At 40.3% G+C, this 23,701-nt stretch overlaps 1 protein-coding gene across 8 annotated transcripts in view; it reads right to left on the bottom strand.

The window, feature by feature from the left end:
• Window positions 1-23,701, bottom strand: part of KDM4C (lysine demethylase 4C) — a 413,873-nt gene that overhangs the window by 35,897 nt on the left and 354,275 nt on the right. For all 8 annotated transcript variants that reach the window (XM_053291925.1, XM_053291926.1, XM_053291928.1 and 5 more), the window contains 2 exons: window positions 15,879-16,064; window positions 10,563-10,733 (listed from right to left, as the gene is read on the bottom strand). In XM_053291925.1, the coding sequence (XP_053147900.1) occupies window positions 10,563-10,733; window positions 15,879-16,064 (357 nt within the window). The remainder of the gene's footprint in view (window positions 1-10,562; window positions 10,734-15,878; window positions 16,065-23,701) is intronic.

Here is a 23,701-nt window from a genome sequence, read left to right as displayed (position 1 = left end):
TAACTTCCTAGTAAATGAGGTGTGGATTGCTGGATTAGTGTTTCATTTGGCAGTGCATGAACCCTACAGCTGAAGGCTCCCCCTCTGGTATTTCCTTCTACTGTCAGAATCCTACAGCAGAAAAAAACAATACCGTGTTTTGAATGCAGTGCCATATGAATACTTTCCCCAATCAACCCAAGCAGTCTTTGTACTGGCCCAGTGGTGGCCATGTTGAGAGACGGTGATCCAGCAGAGGTTGAATTCAGAGGAAATAATGACAGCCTGCTGGCCTTGTGATTGGGAATGGGTAAAGGATAAGGCGGCTCATAACAGGTAGTTTTCAGCTTTCCTTGGGTCTCTCAGGCTTGGAGCCTCAGGCTGTTTCTGAATTCATAAGTGCACCCGAATGCCCAGGCTGCGTAAGTGACCAGGGACACCCTCCTGTAGAGGACCTGTTCCTCTAGACATGTTCTAGATCTAGACCTAGGTTCTGTCCTCTGAACCTGTCCTTATTTCTCTACATTATTCTTAAAGCAAGGCACCTGGAACTGGACATAGTAATCCAGATGAGATCGGATTAGTGAGGAATAAATGAACGATTACTTCTTGTGCCTTGGAAACTATCACTCTATTAGTGCAATCTAAAATTATTAGTGCAATCTAAAATTGCATTCACCTTTTTTGCAGATGCATCACATTCATGTTCATCTTGTCATCAACTGCAATCTTGAGATATGTTTCACATGGACAAGATGTGGCCAAGCCAGACAACTCCCTAGCCTATATTATATATTATCTATATATCTATTTTTCTAAGTTGTACCCATGGCTAATCCCACGTGTGGCAGCTCCCGCGAGAGTTCGTGAACAGCTGCCAGATAGCCACGGGTATGGGGAGAGAAAATGGTGGCTACCTCTGGGCCTGCTGGCGAGGGAAAGTGTCTGCCGCCGGTCCAGCTGTCGAGATAAAGCACCCACTGCCAGGCGGGAAGGGAACGTGCCGGCCGACGAGGAGGGAAAGCGCCTGCTGCCAGGCCACCAGGCAGGGAGGGAAAGCGCCCACCACTGGGCGGGGAGGGAAAGCACCCATCAATGGGCCGGCCACGAAGAAGATAACCCGCCGCCGGGCTGGCAGGCAGGGAAGAAGAACGCCTGCTTCCGGGCCGGCCAGCCAGGAAGGAGAGTGCCTGTGGCAGGGCCGACCAATGGGGAAGAACGACAGGGAGAACTAGGGTTGCAGATGCTCTGCGCCAGGTCAGCTAGTTGTTGTTGTTGTTCTTGTTGTATACATACATTTATATACAGTCCCATACAGAAAAGGTCCTAGGGTGGTTCACAATATATCTGTGCATTTTATTTTTCTGCTTTTTACCTAAGTGTAGAACTTTGCAGTTCTGCAAAATTTACAGACTCCAGCTACAATGTGGTCTTTATAAAGATCACTAAGTTCATTATCTTGTAGATGGAACTTCAAATTTCAGCAAAAAGTGATGCTCACCTTCAATCCAGGGCAGGTGTTACAGCCCCTTGAGTTCTTCTCCAGTCCAGAGTTTAAATCTGAGCAAGAAAAGACCTCCTTCCTTCTGTTTGCTCACTTAAATGGCCCAGCAGTAGTACCATCAGCAGCACCATCAAAAAGTTCTCACTAGAGGTTTTGCTCCTGGATGCCTGGAAAAATGTTAGGTCCATATGAAGGACTTGGGTGCCCTTGGAAAACTACATTTCCCAGGGTCCCTAGAGCCTGTGATGTTTCCAGAGCAGCATTCCACCAGTGAGAGAAGGTGCTTCCAGTGGGCACCTCGTGCCAGTACTACTGTACTTGCTGCCACCATCACAGCTGTCAGAATGGGGTGGTGTTTGGACTGCATTGCACTCCCATGATAGGGTTTTGAATGAAGTAAAACCTGTGTTACGCTGATGACACCACTCTAATAGCTGAGAATGAGGGTGATCTGCAAGCTCTAGTAATGAGAGTCAAGGAGCACAGTGGGAAAAAAATGGGACTATGACTAAATGTAAAGAAGACTAAACTAATGATAAGGGGTACAGCAACCAGCCTAATAACTGATAATGAAGACATTTCAGTGGTGGGTAGGTTCTGCCATTTAGGATCGACCGTCAACAGTGACGGATCCAGCAGTCAAGAAATATGTCACAGACTAGCACTTGGTAGGGCTGAAATGAAGGCCTTGAAAAGGATATTTAGATGCCATGATGTGTCTACACCTACAAAGATTAGAATCAATCGGACAATGTTTATTCTGTGACACTCTATGGATGCAAAAGCTGGACTTCGAAGAAGCAAGATAGAAAAAGTATTGATGCCTTTGAACTTTGGTGCTGGAGAAGACTTAAGGATACCATGGACAACCAGGAAAAAACCAAAACAAATCAATCCAGAATTTTCACTTGAGGCACAAATGACCAGGCTCAAACTATAATACTTCAGACACATTATGCAAAGACCCAGCCCCCTTGAGAAGTCCATAATGCTGGGGAAAGTTAAAGGAAAGAGAAGAGGACGACCAGCATCAAGGTGGATTGACTCAATTATGACAGCAATGACTGCATCACTGAAAGACCTTAAAGGCCAAGTTCGAGACAGATCATCCTGGAGAGAATCTATCAATCAATCAATGCAAACTATTTTCTGTTTTTGTTTTAAAAAACAGCTTAGTTTGCAATAGCTGTGAAGCTTGTGAGGCTGTTAACCACCATTTGATTCCCCTTCTCAGCTCCCTTTGATGCTTGCATCACAAACAAATATAACCTTGACAGAAAACCCTTCCCATGCCTCGTCCCAGCCTTGAGTAATATTTGTATGGCATGTCATAGCCCCAATTTTCATGTTTCCAAAGTGGCTAAAAATAAGCAACCTATGTGAAGATTAATATTGTTTTCTCTGAGATATGTTCAAAAAGATTTGTAAACTTTCCTATAAAAATGCTGCCAGAAACAAAGACCTCCAACAAAATATTTGAAAAGCCACAACAGAAGCTGCCAGCCTAAAATGGATAGTTTCTTTATTTCATTCTACAAAATGGCTTTTTAGGTGTCTTTGATTAAACAATTGCAAGGTATAACATTTATCTACCTTTTGATATTAAAACAATTAATTGATAGAAGAAATCCAACCCCCAAATTGCATCCACAATGAATTATTCATTGAAAAAATAATCTAATTATTTTTCAAGCAGAGGTTTATACTGGAGTTTACAAAGAACGATTACAGGAAGAGGAGTAAGGGAACTGTCACAAAGAGTCAGCTCATACTGTTTAAAATCTATGGATAAAGAAGGGTTCCTTTAGCAGAGCTGTAAAGGTGACTGAACTGGGGTTCCCTGAGGTAGGAAGGAGTATCCCTCAGGACTGAGCTGAAATGTCAGCAAGTCCATCCAGTTAATACACTAAATGTAAGCTGTCCATTCTGCTTAAGCTAGTTCGGTGTGCATTAGCTAGAAACTGGGGTGTGAGTGATTAAGCTTTCACAGTTGTGCTTACAAAGTGATAGTTTCATAAAGAACATGACCATTGCAATTTGTATTAACAATCAGCAAGATACATGCTTATCATAGAAATTGACACACACCCCTTTTTTCCTCCCGCCACAGTCAGACATGGAAAAATTGAAAGTTTTGGGGAAACTGGTGGGGAGGAACCACCCCTCTTATGAAATATTTTCTCTCAGAATTATGCATGAAATGCTTCACAAGACATGGTTTAAACTTACTGCCCATTGCTCTTTCAAAAGGGTATCTAACAACTACTGTGAAGGTGTTTCATGTAGGAAAACGAAAAATATTAGATCATTACTATTCTAATACTCTACCATAGACTTAAATTCCAGAGGCATTTTGACCTTTGCCCCTCACAGGGCACACTGTAATCTTCACTAGAGGAACATATAGAATTAGGCCATTCCCAAGGTGCTTCTTTGCTTGAATTGTTGCCTACTTTCCTCTTTGATCTGAAAAGTGGTGGGCTTCTGTCCAATATTCTACACAGTGAAGCCTCAGCCAGAAAGGCAGCCCCAGGGCTGTTACAGAGGTGAGTTGCTGCAAAATCCCTTCAAACTGTATGTGTAAAATTCCACAGCACTATTTTCATTTGAAACAATGGGCATGCCTCCACAGAGGACAGGTAATTCTCCTGCATCTCTGCATCAAGAGTAACTGAGTAAGCAAATTACATCCAATTCATAAACAATAGGTTCTGTCAAAGACAAGTTAGTCAGGACAAAGTCTCAGTGAATGGAGCTTAAATTAGTCACAACTAACTCATTTCATTGATTGCAAAGGTGCTTAGTCATGACTGTCTTTGGATGCAACCCATAACAGCATAATTACCCTCCCTCAAAAATGGATAGCAAAGAGCTGGATTAATTTGTGTTCCGTGGCATACTAGTGTCCTCTTGTAGTACAATGGCATGTTTTGGCACACAGATTGGGAATCATTATGGGTAAATAGTCATAACAGAGTAATTTTAGAGAAGTAGGCATGAAGTGCTCATGAACATGCTCAGTTCTGGAGATCTGGCGGCGGGTGGGGGAGTCCATAGCAGGCAGGGAAGGGGGGGGGACACCACTTCTATTTTTAAATAGCATCTCAAATTGTCATGTTATTATATTGGTGGCTTTGTTCAAATGCACAATCATGAAAATGTTCCCAGTTCCATTACAAAGAAAGCCAAAGACAGTAATTTGGATGTTTGTGAAATTTAGGTGTATGTGCAAAAGCAGAAGTAGTCTTTAGAAAATTTCAGTGATGTACTTTTGCTGTCACATTTCTAAATGGCCCTCTTCCTTTTTTCAGGACTGGTGATGAATTCAGAGCACTTAATGATGGGGCTTAATCGTCACCATTCTCATCTCACTAAAGGCTCTCTCGGGTCCTCTGTTGAAAGGATGTAGTTACATTAGTGTCAGCATAATTCTGTTAAGGGCTTCATGTATCAATGTTGGCTTTTTTTTAACAAAAGGAAAAACCCCATACATTTCTATTCATGTTTGTACTCTTTCGGGTGAGGTAACATCCATTTTGGAAAAGACTGGTAGACAAATAAATAAATAAATAAAAATTAACCGGTAGCTGTGTCACATTTACTTGGATTGACGGACTGAGTCATGTAGTAATACATCTTTCATTGCTGTTCTTGACTGCTGCGGCTTGGATGCTGAGTTTATCTGAACAGTGCCATATATTTTGCAGAAGTGCATCACTGAACACAAATATCTAATATTTTCACAACTATACAGAATCAGAACAGATGGATATTTGGAATTGGAGTCCTGAAAATGTAGCATCATTTCAGATGCTTCCAAAGCCTGAAAAGCACATTTCAGCATAGGTGTTTATAAACTGAAATGGCAACTGGGTCATTTTAGGGCTCTGCGAGATCAAAAACAAGTCACTGAGGGTCAGCAACATGTTTTGGTTTTGCAAAAACCTTCCAGAGTGTGAGCAGTGCTCGGACGCCTATTGGCACTTACATAATAGTGTGCATGCATGGGGGAAAGGGGAGCTGTTCGAGGGCTCCCATTGTGCCCCTGCAGTCCTTTGAAGCATGCACACTTCCTCAGACAGGATATCAGAGACTTTGTGTGGGGGGCAGGGGGAGAGTTCATAGGGTAAACATGACTCACAGAATGCATAAGCTGGTCCTGCAGATTGCCAACCACCTTTGATTTTGACAGACATGAATAAATATAGAAACAGTACATTACAGAGATTCTGGTACTTGCAGACTGAATTGGGAGGAATTGTTCCCCTTGAAAATGGCTGTGGGGCTATGTCTTAGGAACACAGGAAGATGCCATATACTGAGTCAGACCATTGGTCCATCTAGCTCAGTGCTGTCTACACAGACTGGCAGTGGCTTCTCCAAGGTTGCAGGCAGGAATTTCTCTCAGCCCTATCTTGGAGATGCCAGGGAGGGAACTTGGAACCTAGATGCTCTTCCCAGAGCAGCTCCATCTTACAGTTCTTACACTTCTAGTCTCACTTTCATATGCAACCAGGGTGGGCCCTGCTTAGCTAAGGGGACAAGTCATGCTTGCTACCACAAGACCAGCTCTCTTTCTTAATTATATTATATGTTATATGTCTTCTTATATGTTCAAAATTTAGGTCTTAAGCTACAGCAGCAAACCCATTTTGGTCAGATACAGTAGCCGAAAACTAGAGCAATGCATATACACAACCAACACAAACACCTAAATTTTCCTCACAGTTTCTTCCTCATCAGGCCTAACTACAGAACCCCCGCCCCCATGCTCTTTAAACTCTCTGGAATTCAAACAGTAATTAGGGAAAATGTGGCTGATGAATGCGTACTGTTTTCTCTCAACATTTCAGTATTCAGTGGTGACAACTTTTGAAGAAGGAAAACAGAAAATTCTGAGCGCATGTGTAGATTTAGCATATTTCTTTCTGGAGATCAGCTATTATTTTCTGATAGGACATCAGCAGGGATGCTCAAATTAACCATCCACAGATTGGCAGACCAGATGCAAGATATTTTTTAAAGTTATTGATTTGTGTGGTCTTTTTTCTGACATAATCTAGAAATTCTTCCTTTAAATCATGCTCTGAAAGACCTATTTAGTATGTGAACTCTCCAAGTGGGGAGTAAAAGTAGGAATGATGTTAAATTCAACAGTGAATATCAGAAATTGGAGATTGTTGCCATTTTTAATAGTGTTTCCAATGAATTAGAATAGTCAGGATGTAGTTTCTAGTGAAAGCCAACAATCTGTCATTTCTGATATAACTATATGTATCTGTGGCAGTGATACTCCAAAGATCAATGTCTGTCAACATCTATGTACCTTCTTAAGAATATTTGAAAATAGCCTCTTTATGCACAGAATGTCAATAATCGGTGAATCTTGATACATCAGGCTTAGTTATCTTGGAAGCATCTTTTTCTGTTTGGAATATCTCTGAGATAGTCAACATTAATCAGTAAACATCTAAATAAGAAATGATGTTTACTCGTCCATTTTGATGTATGTTATTTATCAGTGTATATACATTCACATGTGAATGTTGACAATCATCAGTCTTCAGACTGTCATTAACAGATGCTTATAATCTCATGCAATTCTAAATTCTAAATTACTGAATATCAAGAATATATATTCTGTATATATATTCAGAATATATATACTCAGAAGAAAATGTCTTGCCTGCCTAGAATAGCTAGAGAAAGTACTAGATGTTAGATACTTTGCAAAACCATTTTTCTCTCCCCTTTCCTTAGAGGGATGTGGCATAGCATGCATACTTGAACCACCTGGTGGCTGAATTTTACTGTGTGTGATGGGTACCTCTTGCAACATAGTTGCTTCTGGCACAGTTATCTGGAGAATGCAGCTGAGAATGATCAAGTCTCAATGATCATGCCACAGTGCAAAGGAAAGGAGTAAATAACCTTTAGGTACATATCAGTTGCACTGATCTTGAACACAGATCCTGAGACTGAATTGTATTAGACACCACCATGGGTTAAATATAGGATTATTACCCTTAATTGCTATTATTTCACAGTACAGATCTTGGGGGGAAACAGGCTATTATTCATTTGAAGATGTAGTTGAACAGAATTTTCTTACACAAGTGCAATAAGGTTAATCTTAACGATGTTCACTATGTCACAGCCAGAAGATAAATAACTAAAAATCCTTTAAAAACCCAGAAATCCTGGCAAATAATGAATCAGTCCTGTTGATTTCAATAACCCTTAATAAATTGGACCACTGAATTTAGCCAGCTTCAGAATATTTCTGGGAACAAAATTATGTCTTCTCTGCCTTGGCAATTATTCTGTGCTTACAACCAAAGGACAGCAAGTTTGGAGAAGGCGGCTGCAGTTTCCCCAACCCACTTCTTCCTCCTTGCAATCACATCAAAGTGCACACAAACATGAAATGGTGGCTTGTCTCGCATAAATGCAATTGTGAACTGAACTGAAATTGTGCAGTAGCCTGAACGCATAATGTAAACAGAAAGCTTTTGCTATCTTTGTGAGCTAGCCAAAAAGGGGAAACAGATTAGAGAAATAGCTTCTTCAATAGGCAGCAGCATTGCCTTCGCACAAAATGTGATGAATAAGTCCTCCCAGTGGCACTAACACCTGATATGCACATTGCACGGATTAGGCAAGCAGATTTTAAAAAAAAATCTTCCCAGTTACTGATGCTACAGGTACATTATCTAATGAAAACACAACAAGATTTCTCTAAGGAATCTAAAAGTTCTTTGGTGTTTCCTTCAAACAATTATATGTTGTTCCTTACTATCTGAGAAGCACTGAGGCATAGCCAGGCCTGATTACATTTCTTCTTAGCTCCAAATCAAGCTAACCCACTTGGGCGATAAGCAGTTTTGCCTCTCTCCCACAGTGTAAGCTTTGATGTAGGTGCAAACAAAAGAGGGTTTTCTAGTAAGAACTGCAGCCTCATGTGTGTAATAGCTTGATGTTCCTTAATCAAGGCATCCTTAATCATTAATGATGCTTTTCATAATATCCCAAATGAAGGAATAGCTTTTCAAAGGGTCATAGCAGGGATTTAGCTGTACAGCTTCCTTTATCACCAGTGGGATGTGAACAGCTAAATCCCTCACAAACTGCTTTGAAAATGCCCTACTATGAGTGGTATACTTCCAAAAAGGCATTAGACCTTTTTACAAGCAAGAACTTAGCAGGGAGAACAGCGTAATCTCTGCTAATAACGTTTGAAGGGCGTCTTTGCTTTCTGAAAAAATTGTAAGACAACAGCAGGGATCAGCATGCACATCTACAGGCAAGAGAAGATGAACATTTATGATTGCATACCTCCCAGCATGTCTTGTTCTCCACATAGGTCCTTTCTTGCTATTACTGGCCTGCTGCATGCTGGCCTTGGCTGGAAGCCGTAACCTTGTCTAAGTCCCACTCTTTCCCTCTTCAACCCACTCTAGCTAGTCATACTTCTGGGAGCCAAAAAGAAAAAGGTCTAATTTTTCTACGCACAACATATACTTAAGTTGCTATATTTCTACTGAAAGCTCTAGTCTTCAGTTAGCAAAGGAAAATGCATGGCCAGTGCTACTTTATTCCTCAGTACTATCTGTCTGCTAAATTAAGACACTAGGGCCAAGTGAATGCTTCTATTCCCTTTTGTCCCACATCAATCTCATTGCCCCCAATCATGAATTCTCTTTACAATTCTTCACAGTTGTCAATAAATCTAATTCTTCTTGCAATTCTTACCTACAAACTAAATGCCAGGTTCAAAGTTATTTTCCACCATGCGAACCAAACCTTGCAGCCCTTTTTATATATTTGGCTGTAGAATTGCAATTCAAAGTCTGATTTCACCATTTCAGAACCTGCACCAATGACACTCTTCTTTGTCTTTAAATGTATCTGCAAGGTATATCTGCATGGAGTCTCTTATACAAAGGCAGGCAACAAACTAATATTTCTCAAAAAGATACTGTACAGTTTCTTATGGAAGATTCACAAGTGTAACTGATCAAATACCCAGTTTGTCAATAAAGCAATTCACCAAGAAATAGTTTAGAAATCCTACTAAGTGAATAGCTACAGAGTATGTACATGTCCAAATCGTATACTCTGTGTTGGCTCCAGAATTCAAGAGCGGGCTTGTATATATCTTCACAGACCATCATTCCCCTTCTTTTGGCATTTTTAAATATCTGAAAGATGACACTGAAACAACCCTGGAATGATGTTTTTTCCTCATGCACAAGGGACTGTAAAGGAGAAAGCCTGAGGAATAAATGTATTGCTGCCATATCCTGGCAATGTCTGACTGATGTAATGGAGCCTGAAGAATTTTGACAGGAGGCCCAAGAACCATTCAGGATTCAGTGCTCTCAGGAATAGAGAAGAGCAAAGGGACCAGCCACCAAGCAGTTGGATGCAGGTTGCATAACATGCAAGGCCAGGCAGAATCATGCCCAGAATTTCAGAAGAAATGGGTATACTGCCTCAGATAAGATCACGAGATGATTAATTTCTTTAATAACAAAATAATCAGCTAAGTTAACAAAAGAAATATGCTCTGAAATGCTTGTTGTAAAATGCTCCAAACGATGACATCTTTCTTTTCCCTCCTGATTTATAATCATTTGATAATGGAATCTTACAAACACAACTTCAGAAGATGTAAACAAGTCGTCATACTAGATTCATGAGGACCATTCTGCCTGTTACATATTTGAACACTGAATTTTTTTCAATTCATCAAGGAATTTTGTTATATTATCTCTCAGAGACAGATTACAATATATGGAATTCCCACTGTAATATCTTTTATTAAAACATATTTCTTATTTAATTAAAAGACTTTGGAAGATTAGTTTTGATTCATTTGGTGAAATGGTGGGTACTAATTAGAACAAACAAGGTTGGGAAGCCCCTGAGAAAGTAATAATTCACTGCAGCATGGAATAAAAAACATGAACAGAATATTAAGTTAATTATCCCTGTTGAAAGGTCAGAAGAAATAGTTCAGTTTTACTTATTTAACTTCCCCAAAAATAAAAATCAGTTTCTTAAAATAAATACTTACCACAATGTCTTCAGGAAAGGTATCCCGGCTGAAGGATCCATCATCAAACATGACTTCATAGAAAAGTTGAGATGTAACTTCTATTACTCTGCAGCTATAGTATCGTGTGTTCCTGTGTTTTGCTATGACGGTTTGCCCGACTGAGATTGCTTTTTCAAAGGCTTTGGTTCTCTTAAAAGCAATGATTGGAAAAAATTATTTGAAGTATCAAGTCTATCTCATTATGTTCACACAAGTAGATACCGCATATCTAAGAAAGTGCCTCTAGCTATATGAGCCCTCCAAGCCTTACTCAGACTGATGATCATGGAAGTCATAGTCCTACAACATCTGGTGACCCAAGGTTGGGAACCCCTGTGCTTAAAGATCAAACTCCTTCAACTTAGCCCCTAATCTCTTCTCTAGCAGACTTAACCATAATGGTTAGTCATTATGCCAGCACTGCCACTGACATCAAGGTTGATGAATGCTAATCAGGGGCCTCTCCTAACAAGGATCTGAAACAAGCATTTGAAGCCACAAAGGCAGGCTGGCTCCAGTGCATTCCGGGAGCAGTAAAGGGCCCCAAAGTTTGAAATCAATTAGTGAACCCCAGAGTATCATCTTCTCAGTCTTGCCATTCATAGCAGTTCTGGATCTAGGCATGCAAAAGAGAGAAATGCTATGGAGCCAAGCCATAGAGTATGAAGGAAGGAGTGGTATAGTATCCAGCAGTGGCTAGTGGCATTCCCAGCTGAACCATTCTTTTGCCCTAATTCACTGGGGATTCAGCTTTTAAAAAAACTGCAAATAATCTGCTGCATGCTATGCAATCCCAGGCCTCATAAAGGATGGCCTTGTTCTTCTGTGTGTGCCTGTATACCAGCTGCTGTAAGGCACAGGACTGAACACACTGGGATTTGATCATGTTTTCACTTCAGAATTTGGCTGGGCATGAATATTGATACTGCCCCACTTTTCCTTGACTGCTTGCCCCATAATCCATGTGAAAAGTCTGAACTGTCCTGCTTGTGAAGATAAGTATTATATGTGATTCACTGCTGTCAGATTGTGATGATAATTATAAGTTAAAAAACCCACTGGAAATATAGAAAACAGTAATACAACTCACCTTGAACCGAATGAACATCCAATCTGCTATTATTTTACAAAGAGTTTATCATCAACAAACAGACTCTATTATTGATAATATGTCCCTGAAAACGTTTCTAACCAGAGAAGCCTAAGCATTTATTGATTATAAGAATGCTATTTTGGGTCAGAAAGGACAGCTGTTATGCATATCATATTAAACATCTGTGACATTTTATGGATTACTATGCAATAGGAATGTGCAAAACGTTTCGATCTCGGAACATTTTGACTTGAAACAGGCCACTTCGAGAGTTCGAAGCTCAAAACAAAACACCCTTCAAATGAAGGGCCTGTTTTGAGCGCCGAATGGAACAACCCCGTTTTGAGTCTAAACATTTTGAATGTTCTGAGCACCACTTAGGAGGGATGTTTTTCTGGGGAGTGCTGGTCTTGGGGTTGGCAGGTAGACTAATCCTCCCAGGAGGATCAACATATTAAGTTCAAGGTGGAGGCCTGGTCTACCCACCAATCCAGATTGGTAGATCAGCTCTCCCTGGAGAAACAGCCATCCAAAATAGCACTCGAAACACTCTGAACATTCCGAGCTTGTTTTGTTGGAATAACCGGTTTGACCCCTTGTTCCAATGAAATGATCTGGGCATTTGTGTTTTGTTTCAAGCTCAAAACGAAACACAAAATCTGTGCAAACTATGTTTGGAAAGTGTGGTTTTGTGTGTGTGCCAAACACAAGCAATGAATGAACTAAGGTAGCCATAAAAAATATACGGAACAACAGATCATAATCAAGAACAAAGGTAGTCTTATATACGGAACAACAGGTCATAATCAAGAACAAAGGTAATCTTGACCATCTGTGTGGAAATGAAATACTATTCAAGCATTATGTACTTCTGTCTTACCTTTTATATATGAAGAGAGAACACTGCATGTTTCTCTTATTAAAATATGATGTAATAGATCCTAGAATGTCTGAGCTAAAGTAACACACTTTGTGGCACTTCAGCCCTTGGAAAAAAGGCCAGGCCCTCAGACTAGAAAGGTAGGCTTTGGCCCAGTTCCATTCTGACATAGTGAAGTCATAATAAAACAATTTTATCTTACTAAGTTCATGTGGGGAATTTTCTTAGCACCTTGCAATGGACTTAATATAGATAGATATCATTGTCATTATATCTATTTATATTACTGCATCTGTGAAAAGCTTGACAACCAACAAGCTCCCCAACATCATAACTACTAGCATGACTGAAATAAACACACAGCCACCTTGTATATTCATTTTGTGATTATTTGAAATTTAAATCCCACATGAAGTCAAAGGTTTGTGCCTCTGGACTATGATGCCCTTTGCTCCCAACTGTATATTGAACAATTTTCTTTCTTTGGGCTAGTTTCAGTGTTTTAATCTTTACATTAAATGCTCATTGAAATGCAGTCACCAGAATGCTGATGGGAGTGAGGTGTATGATCCATATTACACTTATTCTGCATGAAGTGTACTGGTTGCAACTTTATTTCCAGGCTCAGTCTAAAGTGTTGGCCTTGCCCTTTAAGGCCATAAACAGTAGGTGGCCAAGTTTCCTTAAAGATTGCCTGCTCGCACATGAATCTGCCAGAACCCTGAGATTGGTTTGAGTGCCAATCTCAGATTGATTTGGTGCCTTGTTCTCATTTATTACATCTCCCTTTATTGAGAGTTGTCTTGCAGGCACCAAGACAGAAACTTTTCAGTGGTAGTACCACACCTCTGAAATGTTCTCCCTTGAAAGATATGATTGGCTCTCGCTCTGCCTGCTTTTAAATGACTGCTGAAAAAGTTTTTATTCCAAAAACTTTTTAGATTCTGTTTTAGTCAGCTAATTTATCTGCTGCCTTTATAGTGTTTTAGAGCAGCTTTAATTTGTTGTTCAGTTGCTCATTTCTTTTACTGTTAGCTGTTTGGGGCTTCCAGTTGTAGAAAAGGCAGGATATAAATCCCATTTTAATTAATTGTTAGAGCTTCAAGAATATCTGGAGAGAGTTAGTCCATGGACTGTGATTGGGATATTATTCTATTTTTAAATGGATCTCCTCCCTTGCTCCCTTGGGAATAAGGAGCATCTTGACTCAATTACTCATTGCATCACTCTTCACTGACTGCTTGGATTGCTATATCTTGCTGACCTTAGTCTCTGGTCAGGCTGCCCAGAGCAATCATTTGCTCTCCAGGAGTGACCACTGGTGGATTGCATCTTACCCATATCCCTCCTCACATCAGGACAGAGTGGGCTGCTTTTACCTGGCAGGTGGCTCTTGTATCACAATAAGAGAGGACTCAGTGGCCTGCCCTCCCTGCCACCTACCCACCCTGCCCTTTTGCTGGAGGAAGGTGGCAATTGCTGCCTCTACTATTTCCTTTCCTTATCTCCTCTGACATAAACTGCTTTTGCCTGCACTTGGGAGGCAAGAAAAAAAAATCAGCTAATTCAAAGAAAACAAAAAAAAAAGGGGAAAGAGCCAGGGTAATAATGACTTCATTGTTCCTTCAACAAGAGACAGAAAGCTGTTCCAATGGTCCTATTCACCCACAGCACAGTACCTCCAGTAACTGTTGCTGGTGTCTATCTTCTGTTTCTTTTTAGAATGTGAGCCCTTTGGGGACAGGGATCCATCTTATTTTTTTATTATTTCTCTGTGTAAACTGCCCTGAGCCATTTTTGGAAGGGCAGTAAAGAAATCGAATGAATGAATAAAAAGCACTGCTCCCTGCTGAAAGTGCAGGGAAGGTCTGGAAGGAGGTGGTCCAGCTGTAGTGGATGTTAAAAGTAGTTATTACTATAGTAACTAGTTCCCTCTGTAGTAGAAGAGGTGACAGGAGGCTTTTCTACCAGTGCTGTGTCTAGCATGTGATCTAAGACTATGTTGTCTGTCTTTTTTACAGCTGTAGTGCATGTTACAGTTGCCATAGGACTAGCACAGAAAACTGTTTCTGTGTGACAAGTTATCTTCATTCAGCCAATAATATTTACAATCACTTTCTGCTTGTCCAGCATATGTCCATCAATACACAGTGATCATTGTTTCCAATGGAAGTAGTGCTGCAAAAATTTCCGTGTACTGTTTTAAGGAGTTTCATAACAGCCCAGCCCAACAGCCCCGGATCTGCCTTTTAACATGAGCAGCAACCCCAGCAGCTTGTTAACGCTGATGTTTCACTGTGCAGTGTTTAATCATTACAGAGATTGCTCATCTCAAGGAAGTCATTTCCAGCAGCATTCCTATGATGACTCTTGTGTGTTTTCACCCATATGTTTTCCATTATTATTATTATTATTATTATTACATTTATATCCTGCTCTTCCTGCAAGGAGCCCAGAGCGGTGTACTACATACTTGAGTTTCGCTTTCACAACAACCCTGTGAAGTAGGTTAGGCTGAGAGAGAGACGTGACTGGCCCAGAGTCACCCAGCTAGTTTTCATGGCTGAATGGGGATTTGAACTTGGGTCTCCCCGGTCCTAGTCCAGCACTCTAACCACTACACCACGCTGGCTCCATGGGGAGGTTTCCAACATGTGTGAGGATTGTGGCCTTTTAAGGGACACTTACAATCTAAACTATTACAGATTTATTGTGGCAGGCATCTGCAGAACCATGACAGGTCAAATAGTTCTGCTCATTCGTAGTAGCAATAGCCTGCTGACAGTAATTGTTACTAGACCTTCTGGGTAGGGCCTCATTCTAATCCACTTTGAGGTGAAATGATGCCCAGATAGTTTAAAGTGCAGTCTGAACATAGTTTGAGCTAGGCACCTCTGCAGACTCAGATCATCTTGTGAATGCCAGAGCTGATCGGTGGATCAAGAGATATAAAACTAGTGTTCCTCTGACTAACTAAAGATGGCTATTCTCTTACTGATGAATGCACAGAGATATTCCCCGCAAAACTGGGACGAAGAAGCTAGATGAGAAGGTTTAATCTTCAAATCAGCACTCCTTCCCCCACCCCACTCAGAAATTAACTGATGGATGCAATTCTACCATTAATTATGTTTCAACCCAGACTATGTAGTCTTGACATTGTATGTGAAAAGCCAGAAGGTAGTCCTAGATGGAAATATTATTAGTCAGCAAGCCTAATCTGGATTAATCAGGTTCCATTTGGCAACAATATTTTGCCTTTTAAAAGATTCTGAATAAAACAAAACAAAAATAATATATGGATTAATATGTAAATCCTTACCACATTTTGATTCACTTTGTGTCTGAAACATGTGACATAGACAACATAAGGCCAGTCATCTGGTTCCATCAATACTCCTGCAGCATGAGCACATGTAACATGGAAAGAAGCTGGACAACGTCCATAAGAACACTGGATGCAGGCACCAGATATTTTCTTAATTCTCTGTCGGCAGAAGACACATTTCTGTAGGCAGAAAACAGAATTAACTTGACACTGAGCATCTGATAACTGGTATTTATTTTTTATCTGCTAAACCAAACTTCACACATCTATGTTTTCAGACTACACAATCTCTTACATGTGTTTTAGGATACAATTCAGAGAAAATTGAACTTGGATAAACTAAGACCTCATGTATACTGATGAGGCTATTAACAACAACAACATTATATGTTGTTTATAACATTATGTATTACATTGAAAGAAGTCTAGAGTGCACTTTCTCTAGATCAAATCCATAAAAACAGAGCAGTTTAGTACAGGAAGAGACATCTTGGGATTTAAGGTTGGTGCCAGTGGCTGACATCCAGACTCATGAAGAACTGCTGTTATGGGCGAAACACCAGCACTTTTGAAGAGTCTCACACTGATGCTGCCCTGTTGCTTGCATGGAGTAGAGAGAGATTTTGATAAGCTCCCCTTCTCCAAGGGAAGGGGAGGTTGTTGAAATCCATCCACCCCAACTCCCCCACTAAAGTACCAGTGCTTCATTAGTCTGAATGTCTGCCACAGTCTGTTAATATAGCATTGGAGGCATGATTTTGGCAGGATTTAACCAGCAGCTCAAAAAACATCTGAATACACAGAGAAAAATGTGGCATCATGTCCAAGTCACACTCTCAATTTTCACTGCATGGAAATGCACATAATCTCAGAATTCTGCAGCAGGCTTAACCACTGTGTATTTTTTCTGTCATGATCAATGCTGCAGGAAAGATTGGGCAAAGTAAACATTCCATACACTTGCCTGTCCACACTTGTCTGCTAAGGCTCAGTGTGTATATTTAGATTTTTATCATACTTTCCCACCATTTGGTCTTCTAGGTGGCTTACATCCAAACATTAAAACAAGAGAGGAACAAAATATAAAAGATTTTAAATAGAACTAAGATCAAAGAAAAAAACACATAACAGACCAAACCATAAACTGTCAAAGCAAAGTTATCAACCTGGTCACCATATTCTGAAACAACTGCAATTTCTATATGCATTTTAGAGGCAGCCTCACATTTTGTACAGTAATTTATACAGACATTATTATTAAGACAGATAACTTTGACAAAATCATGTTCCCCTAGGAAAGATCTCAGCTGGTACAAAGTTAATGAAAAGTGTTCTGAACCACAAGTGTCACCGATATCCATAAGCAGGGCCAGATCCAAGAATATCTCTAAGCTATGAATCTGCTTCTTAGTGGGGAGTGCAAGCCTTTCCAGAACAGGCTATATGCACTATTTGCATGGTGAATGGCAACACCTATCAACAGCTTCTTCACCTCATTTAGACTGAGTTTCAGTTTAGTCATCTTTGGGTAGCCAATATTTAAGTTTAAAAAATATAGACCAAGTGACAAGGAAACCCACTAGTTAACAAAATGATCTTTCCTGTGTTTAAGAAGTGAAGCTTCACTATGAGCTCCATTGCCCATTGAGATCATCTGGAGAGATTTGTCTGCAGTTGCCACCAGCTCGTCTGGTGGCTACACAGGGACGAGCCTTCTCTGTTGCTGCCCTGAGACTCTGAATGTGCTCCCTACTGAAATAAGAGCCTCTCCATCTCTGGCAACTTTGAAAAAGACACATTTATTCACCCAAGCTTTTCAACTAGACCTGTGGTTTTAAGTTGTTTTAAGGTTTTAATTTGTTTATGTTGCTGTAAACTGCTGACAGAAGTTGGGGTGGTGTACAAATATAATAAATAAAGAGTCTGAGACAATTTACTAAAATGGGAATGCAGAAATTGCATTCAGTTACCATATTAACATAGAGACTATCAAATGTAACAACATTTTAGATCATATGTTATTTTGTAATGGTAAATTAAATTAAGCCATTTAAATAACTTTAGAGAAAATTCAAAGCACTTCAAACTGATATGGATTTGTTATTGGCCTAATAAATGCTTACATTTTCTATTTGACAAACAGGCATTATGTGTATTACTATAATGCGTTCTTGCTGACTCAATAGTCAGTTGAAAGCTGCAGTATTGCTGTAGCTTGCTGTACTTTCAAGGTAAACTGATTTGTTCATATCAAAGAAATAAAATACAGCATCCAAGATGCTTTAGTATTTAAAATTTTCTAGTTTATTTATTCAAAGAAATGAGGATGGGGAAAAACATAAAATGATAGATCAGAACTCCTGAAAATAAACTACTCACTCAGGACTGGACTCCTGTCCCCTTAATTCATAGTTGTTCCATGAACTGTAAAGCAACTAGCAATCAGACTGTAACAACTACTTCTGCCACTACCACGGTTACCCGAATAGAAGGTGACTCTGAATTTAAGACGAAGCCTTAAAAGATAGAGCTTAAATGCAAGTTATACCTGTATTTACCCAAAAGAAAGAAGACTCAAATCCAAGACAACCCCACTATAGTTAACAGGAAAGAACTTGGGGGAAATCCTGTCTTGGATTCAAGTAAATATGGCACTACTAATACTACTACTTTATTTATTAGCTGCCACATAACAATTGGTCTCTGGGTGGCTCACAAAATAAAACAGCAATAGAATAAAATATATAATTAAAATACATTAAAAACAAAAACTATAATAAAATATAACTAAAAACAAAACATTTTTTTAAAAGCCTGAGTAAACAGAATGGTAAAATTTGGTGTCTAAAAGAACACAGTGATGGTGGCAGGCAAGCCTTCCTTGGAAGACTGTTCCACAAATGGGGTGCCACCACTGAGAAGGCCCTCTCCCTAGTAGCCACACACCTCATTTCATTTGGCAGGGGTACTTGGAACAGGGCCTCAAAAATTTTTAAGGCCCAGGTAGGGACATACGGGGCAGGATGCTCTTTCAAGTAGCCTGGTAGCAGGTAAGATGGTAAACAGAGCCTAATAGCACAGAGTAGTGCTTTCCTGTAGATTGTGGATCTACCTCTTTTCTCTTGAAAATAAAAAGTTTCCATCTTTAAAGGTATTTTATAGTATGTATAAATAAATGTATAAATATATTCTAAATGCATAGAGGTTGGAAATCCTTTGAGAATGTTGAGAACAGATGCAGGAACTTGCAGACCAAAGCAATATGTAATCATTTTGGTGTAACATAAATATATACACACTAGTAGGTGAGGCCCATCATTGACTAGATAAAGTCATTTTGTGTAGATTACACTGACAGAGAAATTTATTTATTTATTTATTTAGATAGAGAGATAGAGATATAGATAAATACATATAATAAGTAACAAAATACATATAAATTACCATTTATATATGGTAATATATAAATATTTATACCGTATGCGATATATGTTACCATATGCAAGCAATTACCATACGCGGTAAATTTGAATCTGAGAAAGATCTTAAGCTTCTCTTGGGCATGATCTTGTTTTTGTTTTATTAATCTGATTATTGAGTGTTGAAAAACTCTTGAGAAAAAACTGTTGAGACTGTGTATAGACCACATGGTGACTTAAGAACATACGAACAGCCCTGCTGGATGAGGCCCAAAGCCCATCTAGCCCAGCATCCTGTTTCGCACAGTGGCCCACCAGATGCCACTGGAAGCCACAGGCAGGAGTTGAGGGCATGCCCGGCTAGTGCAAAGGTTGTGGATGTTGCATCATCTAGATAGCTGTTGGGCAGTGCTGGGGAAGAGTCAGCTGCCATGGTGCATACTGGCACCAACAATGTTGGGAAATGCAGTTGGGAGGTCCTGGAAGCCAAATTTAGGCTGTTAGGTAGTTCACAACCTCCCAGGGTAGCATTCTCAGAAATGCCACCTGCTCCATGCACAGGGCCAGCAAGACAGGTGGAGCTGAGCGGTTTTAATGCATGGATGAGACGGTGGCACTGGGAGGAGGGGTTTAGATTTGTTAGGCACTGGGATACATTTTGGGACAAGATGTGCCTGAACAAATTGGACGGACTCCACTTGAACCAAGATGGGACCAGACTGCTGGCACTTAAAATAAAAAAAGGATTTCAGAGCAGCTTTTAAAATGATGCCTGGGAGATAGCTGATAGGAGCTGGGAAGTATGTGGTTTTACAAATGCCATCCCTTAAGGTGTGGGGATATAAATTATTCAGATAAAACAGAAGAGGATAGAGTAGAACCAAATAAAGAGCAGTCAGAAGGGTGTGATAGCTGTTCAAAGAGATCAAATGGCCAAAAGAAAGATAACACACACCAGGTAAGAGATTCACTGTATAGGTGGTTATATGCCAATGCCAGAAGCCTCCAAGCCAAGATGGGCAAGCTGGTGTGCTTGGTTGCTAATTAAAACATAGATACAGTGAGCATAATGGAAACATGGTGGAACAGTGAGAACCAGTGGGACACTGTTATTCCTGGATATAAACTCTATAGAAAGAACTGGGGGTGGAGTAGCACTGCATGTTAAAGAAGGGATAGAATCTAACAAGCTAGAAAACCTAGGAAAACTAGAGTTCTCAACAGAAACTCTGTGGGTGACAACACAAGGCCTGAAGGGAAATGTGGTACTAGGGATGTGCTGGTATGTCCCCAGCTATAAAGGGGGAAAGCTATAAAGTGGGGGGGGGGGATATTCAGAAATTGGAAGGCTTGCTCAAATGAAGATAACAGAAAGGAACACCAACTCTGGCAAAAGAAATGCAAGGAGACAATAAGGGAGGCAAAAAGAAAGTTTGCTGAACATTTAGCTAAAAATATTTAAGGGGATAATAAAAACTTCTATAAATATATCAGAAGCAGGAAATCTGCTATGGAGGCAATTGGTCCATTAGATGATGAGGGAGTGAAAGGGATTATTAAGGAGGAATATGGAGATTGCAGAGAAGCTAAACGAGTTCTTTGCATCTGTCTTTACGGCCGAGGATACTGAACGTGTGTCTGAACCCAGCTTCTCAGGGACACAGGCTAAAGAACTGGGTCAGGCAGAAATGAGGCGAAATGATGTTCTAAACTGTCTGGGAAAGTTAAAAATTAACAAATGGCCAGGGCCAGATGGCATCCATCCGAAAGTCCTTAAAGAACTAAAATGTGAAATTATATATTGCAAAAATATATAAATTATCCCTACAATCAGGCTCTGAACCGGAGCACTGGAAAGTAGTCAATGTAACTTCGATTTTCAAAAAGGGATCCAAGAGCAATCTAGGAAATTGCAGGCTGGTCAACTTAACATCTGTTCAGGGCAAATTGATAGAAAACATTCTCAAGGATAAGACAGTTAAGCATAGAGCAGAAAAGGCCCTGCTGAAGGAGACCCAGCATGGCTTCTGAGAAGGTAAATCTTTCCTCACCAACCTTTTGGAGTTCTTTGCGTGTGTCAAAAGGTGTGATCCAGGTGATCCAGCTGACATAGTATACCCGGACCTTCAAAAAGCTTTCAGCAAAAGCCTCATCAAAGACTCTTGAGTAAACTTTCCCAAGTGAAATAATAGAGCAGGGGTGTCAAACTGCATCCCTCCAGTTGTTGTTGGCCTACAACTCCCATCAGCTCAGTCACAGTGACCAGTAGCCAGGGATGATGGGAGTTATAGGCAAACATCTGCAAGAGGGCTGCAACTTGACACCCCTGTCTTGAGGGTGGACTATTCCATGTGTGGGCTTGCTTTACTCTAACCCCTGCTCCTGAACTCAGTGCTCCCCTTTGCTAGCTATGAGCATGTGGTGTGCCACAGATTCTAGAAACGAGTGCTATGCAGGTACCTTTTGCTTCTCCTTGCACTCTGCTTTGGAAAAAACTTTTGCGGCTGGTATCCCAAAAACTTCCCCAAAGAAATTCACCCCTTCTTTGCATTACACATGAGCCAGGCATCAAACCACTCCAAATTCCCTCCCTTTTCTCTATCCCTTTCTCTTTCCTCTGCCTCTCCCCATTTCTCTGTCCACATTTCAACACCTGCCTTCAATCCCTGTCCCTAGAAGCTGCTTTCACTTGCTGCACATACACTCATGGAGTGTATCAAGGTTACCAAATACCATTGTTTACATTGTGCTTTTATTTCCTTGTTTCAAAAGCCTGCTCTCTGAGTCTGTTGCTCCTCTGAAGTACCCTAATGCTGGCATTTGTCTGTGTCCAGACTGTGGTCAATGTGTTATTCACACTTACAAATTAAATTATGAGCTAAGTTCCCCCAAGTCAGTCCCAAGGCATAGATATGTGTGTGAGTAAGTTTGCAAACCACTTTTTCTAAGGACGGAGTGGGCCCTGGTCTCACGGTGTCCCCTTCTCCTTCTCTTTATTCTTCCTTCTTTTCTGGCCACAAAAAAAATGTCTAAACTGAGAGATTATAAATTTTTTGGAATGCAGAATCTTTCCTGATCTAGAAGATCAAACATTATTTGAATAATGTATTGGCTCCCTTTCAGAAGGAAAGGGCAGGGAAGGATTGGGTGAGGAAAGGTGCCCCATTCCTGACTGTTCCTGGAGTCAAATTGGGGACGGGGGAGTGGAACTATCCTCTGAAGAGTCCTTGCCTGCCTATTGCAGGTTTCCATGAATGTTGTTGATGCTCATCCCACACAATTCATAAAAACTGTTTTCTTTTAGCCTAATCTAGCTGACTTTTTGTATGTTTTCTAGTAATTATGTAGAGATGCTGCTTGGTGACACCAACTTCTCAAACTGATGTTATCTACATCCCTCATATAATATTTACAGCTGAAATGGCACTTCAAGAGACAAGACTAATACCAGTGTCCCTTGCGATTTCCCATGCGCTTCAAGAGCGCAACATTTCCCATCCAGAAGCAGAGAGCATTCACCTACTTAATTGGCCATGGCTTCATCTTGCTCACAGCATAGGGACTGCAGTCTCTTCCTGTTTCAAATCTATAAGACACGTTGCACCACATTGTTGAAATGCCAGTAGGCCAGCCTCAAGGTAGATGAAATTTTGATATGAGTATTTGTATCACCATCAGAATTCTCTGCTTGAACTTGACAAGATTCCTGTTTCTAAATATTTGAACATGCAAGTCTTAAATGTGACTGGCTGTCTTAGGACTATTTCTATCTCTGGTTCTAGGGAGGGGTGTGTGTGTTTTTAATTTAAATTATCTCTTTTGAGGTTTGTAGGAGAAAAGAAAATATTTATCTTTTAGCTTATTGATATCAGCAGGCAGGCTAGCTAGTCTCAGAAGGATGGAAGGTTTATTGGTTAAGAGATGCAGGCACCCAGTTTGTGATAAAGAATTCTTTGCATTTTCCCCTCTGTAAAGTAAATTGCTTGTAGGATATTGCTCAGAACTTAATCCTTTCAGAGCTGCATCTCAGTCAATCAATTTTAAACTGCTGCCTGCTCTTAAATAGTTAATATTCTCTCTTACTCTGTGCATGCATGCATGTTTGTGTGTGTGTTGTAGAAAATACAGAGAAATGGAACACTAAAATATTTTTTTTTCTCAGAAGAATTGAGAAATTCAGGACTGATGGCAAGAACCTTTGCCTTCTACCCCCACAAATAGGTTCATTAACCCCTCTTATCCATGGCCTTTATGTAGTACTAAGGTATGATGTATGTAGGACTAAGTAGGAGAGGTGAGGCAGCAGTCAGGAACAATAACACAGCAACACAGGGGAAGATACAGATAGAGGGATAAGCTACTAGGAAGTGCTTGTTATTACAGCATGGAGTAGGAACA

This window comes from Hemicordylus capensis, chromosome 2 (assembly GCF_027244095.1).
Source record: "Hemicordylus capensis ecotype Gifberg chromosome 2, rHemCap1.1.pri, whole genome shotgun sequence".
Taxonomy (NCBI): Eukaryota; Metazoa; Chordata; class Lepidosauria; order Squamata; family Cordylidae; genus Hemicordylus; species Hemicordylus capensis.
This window is presented reverse-complemented; position numbering and strand designations above follow the sequence as displayed.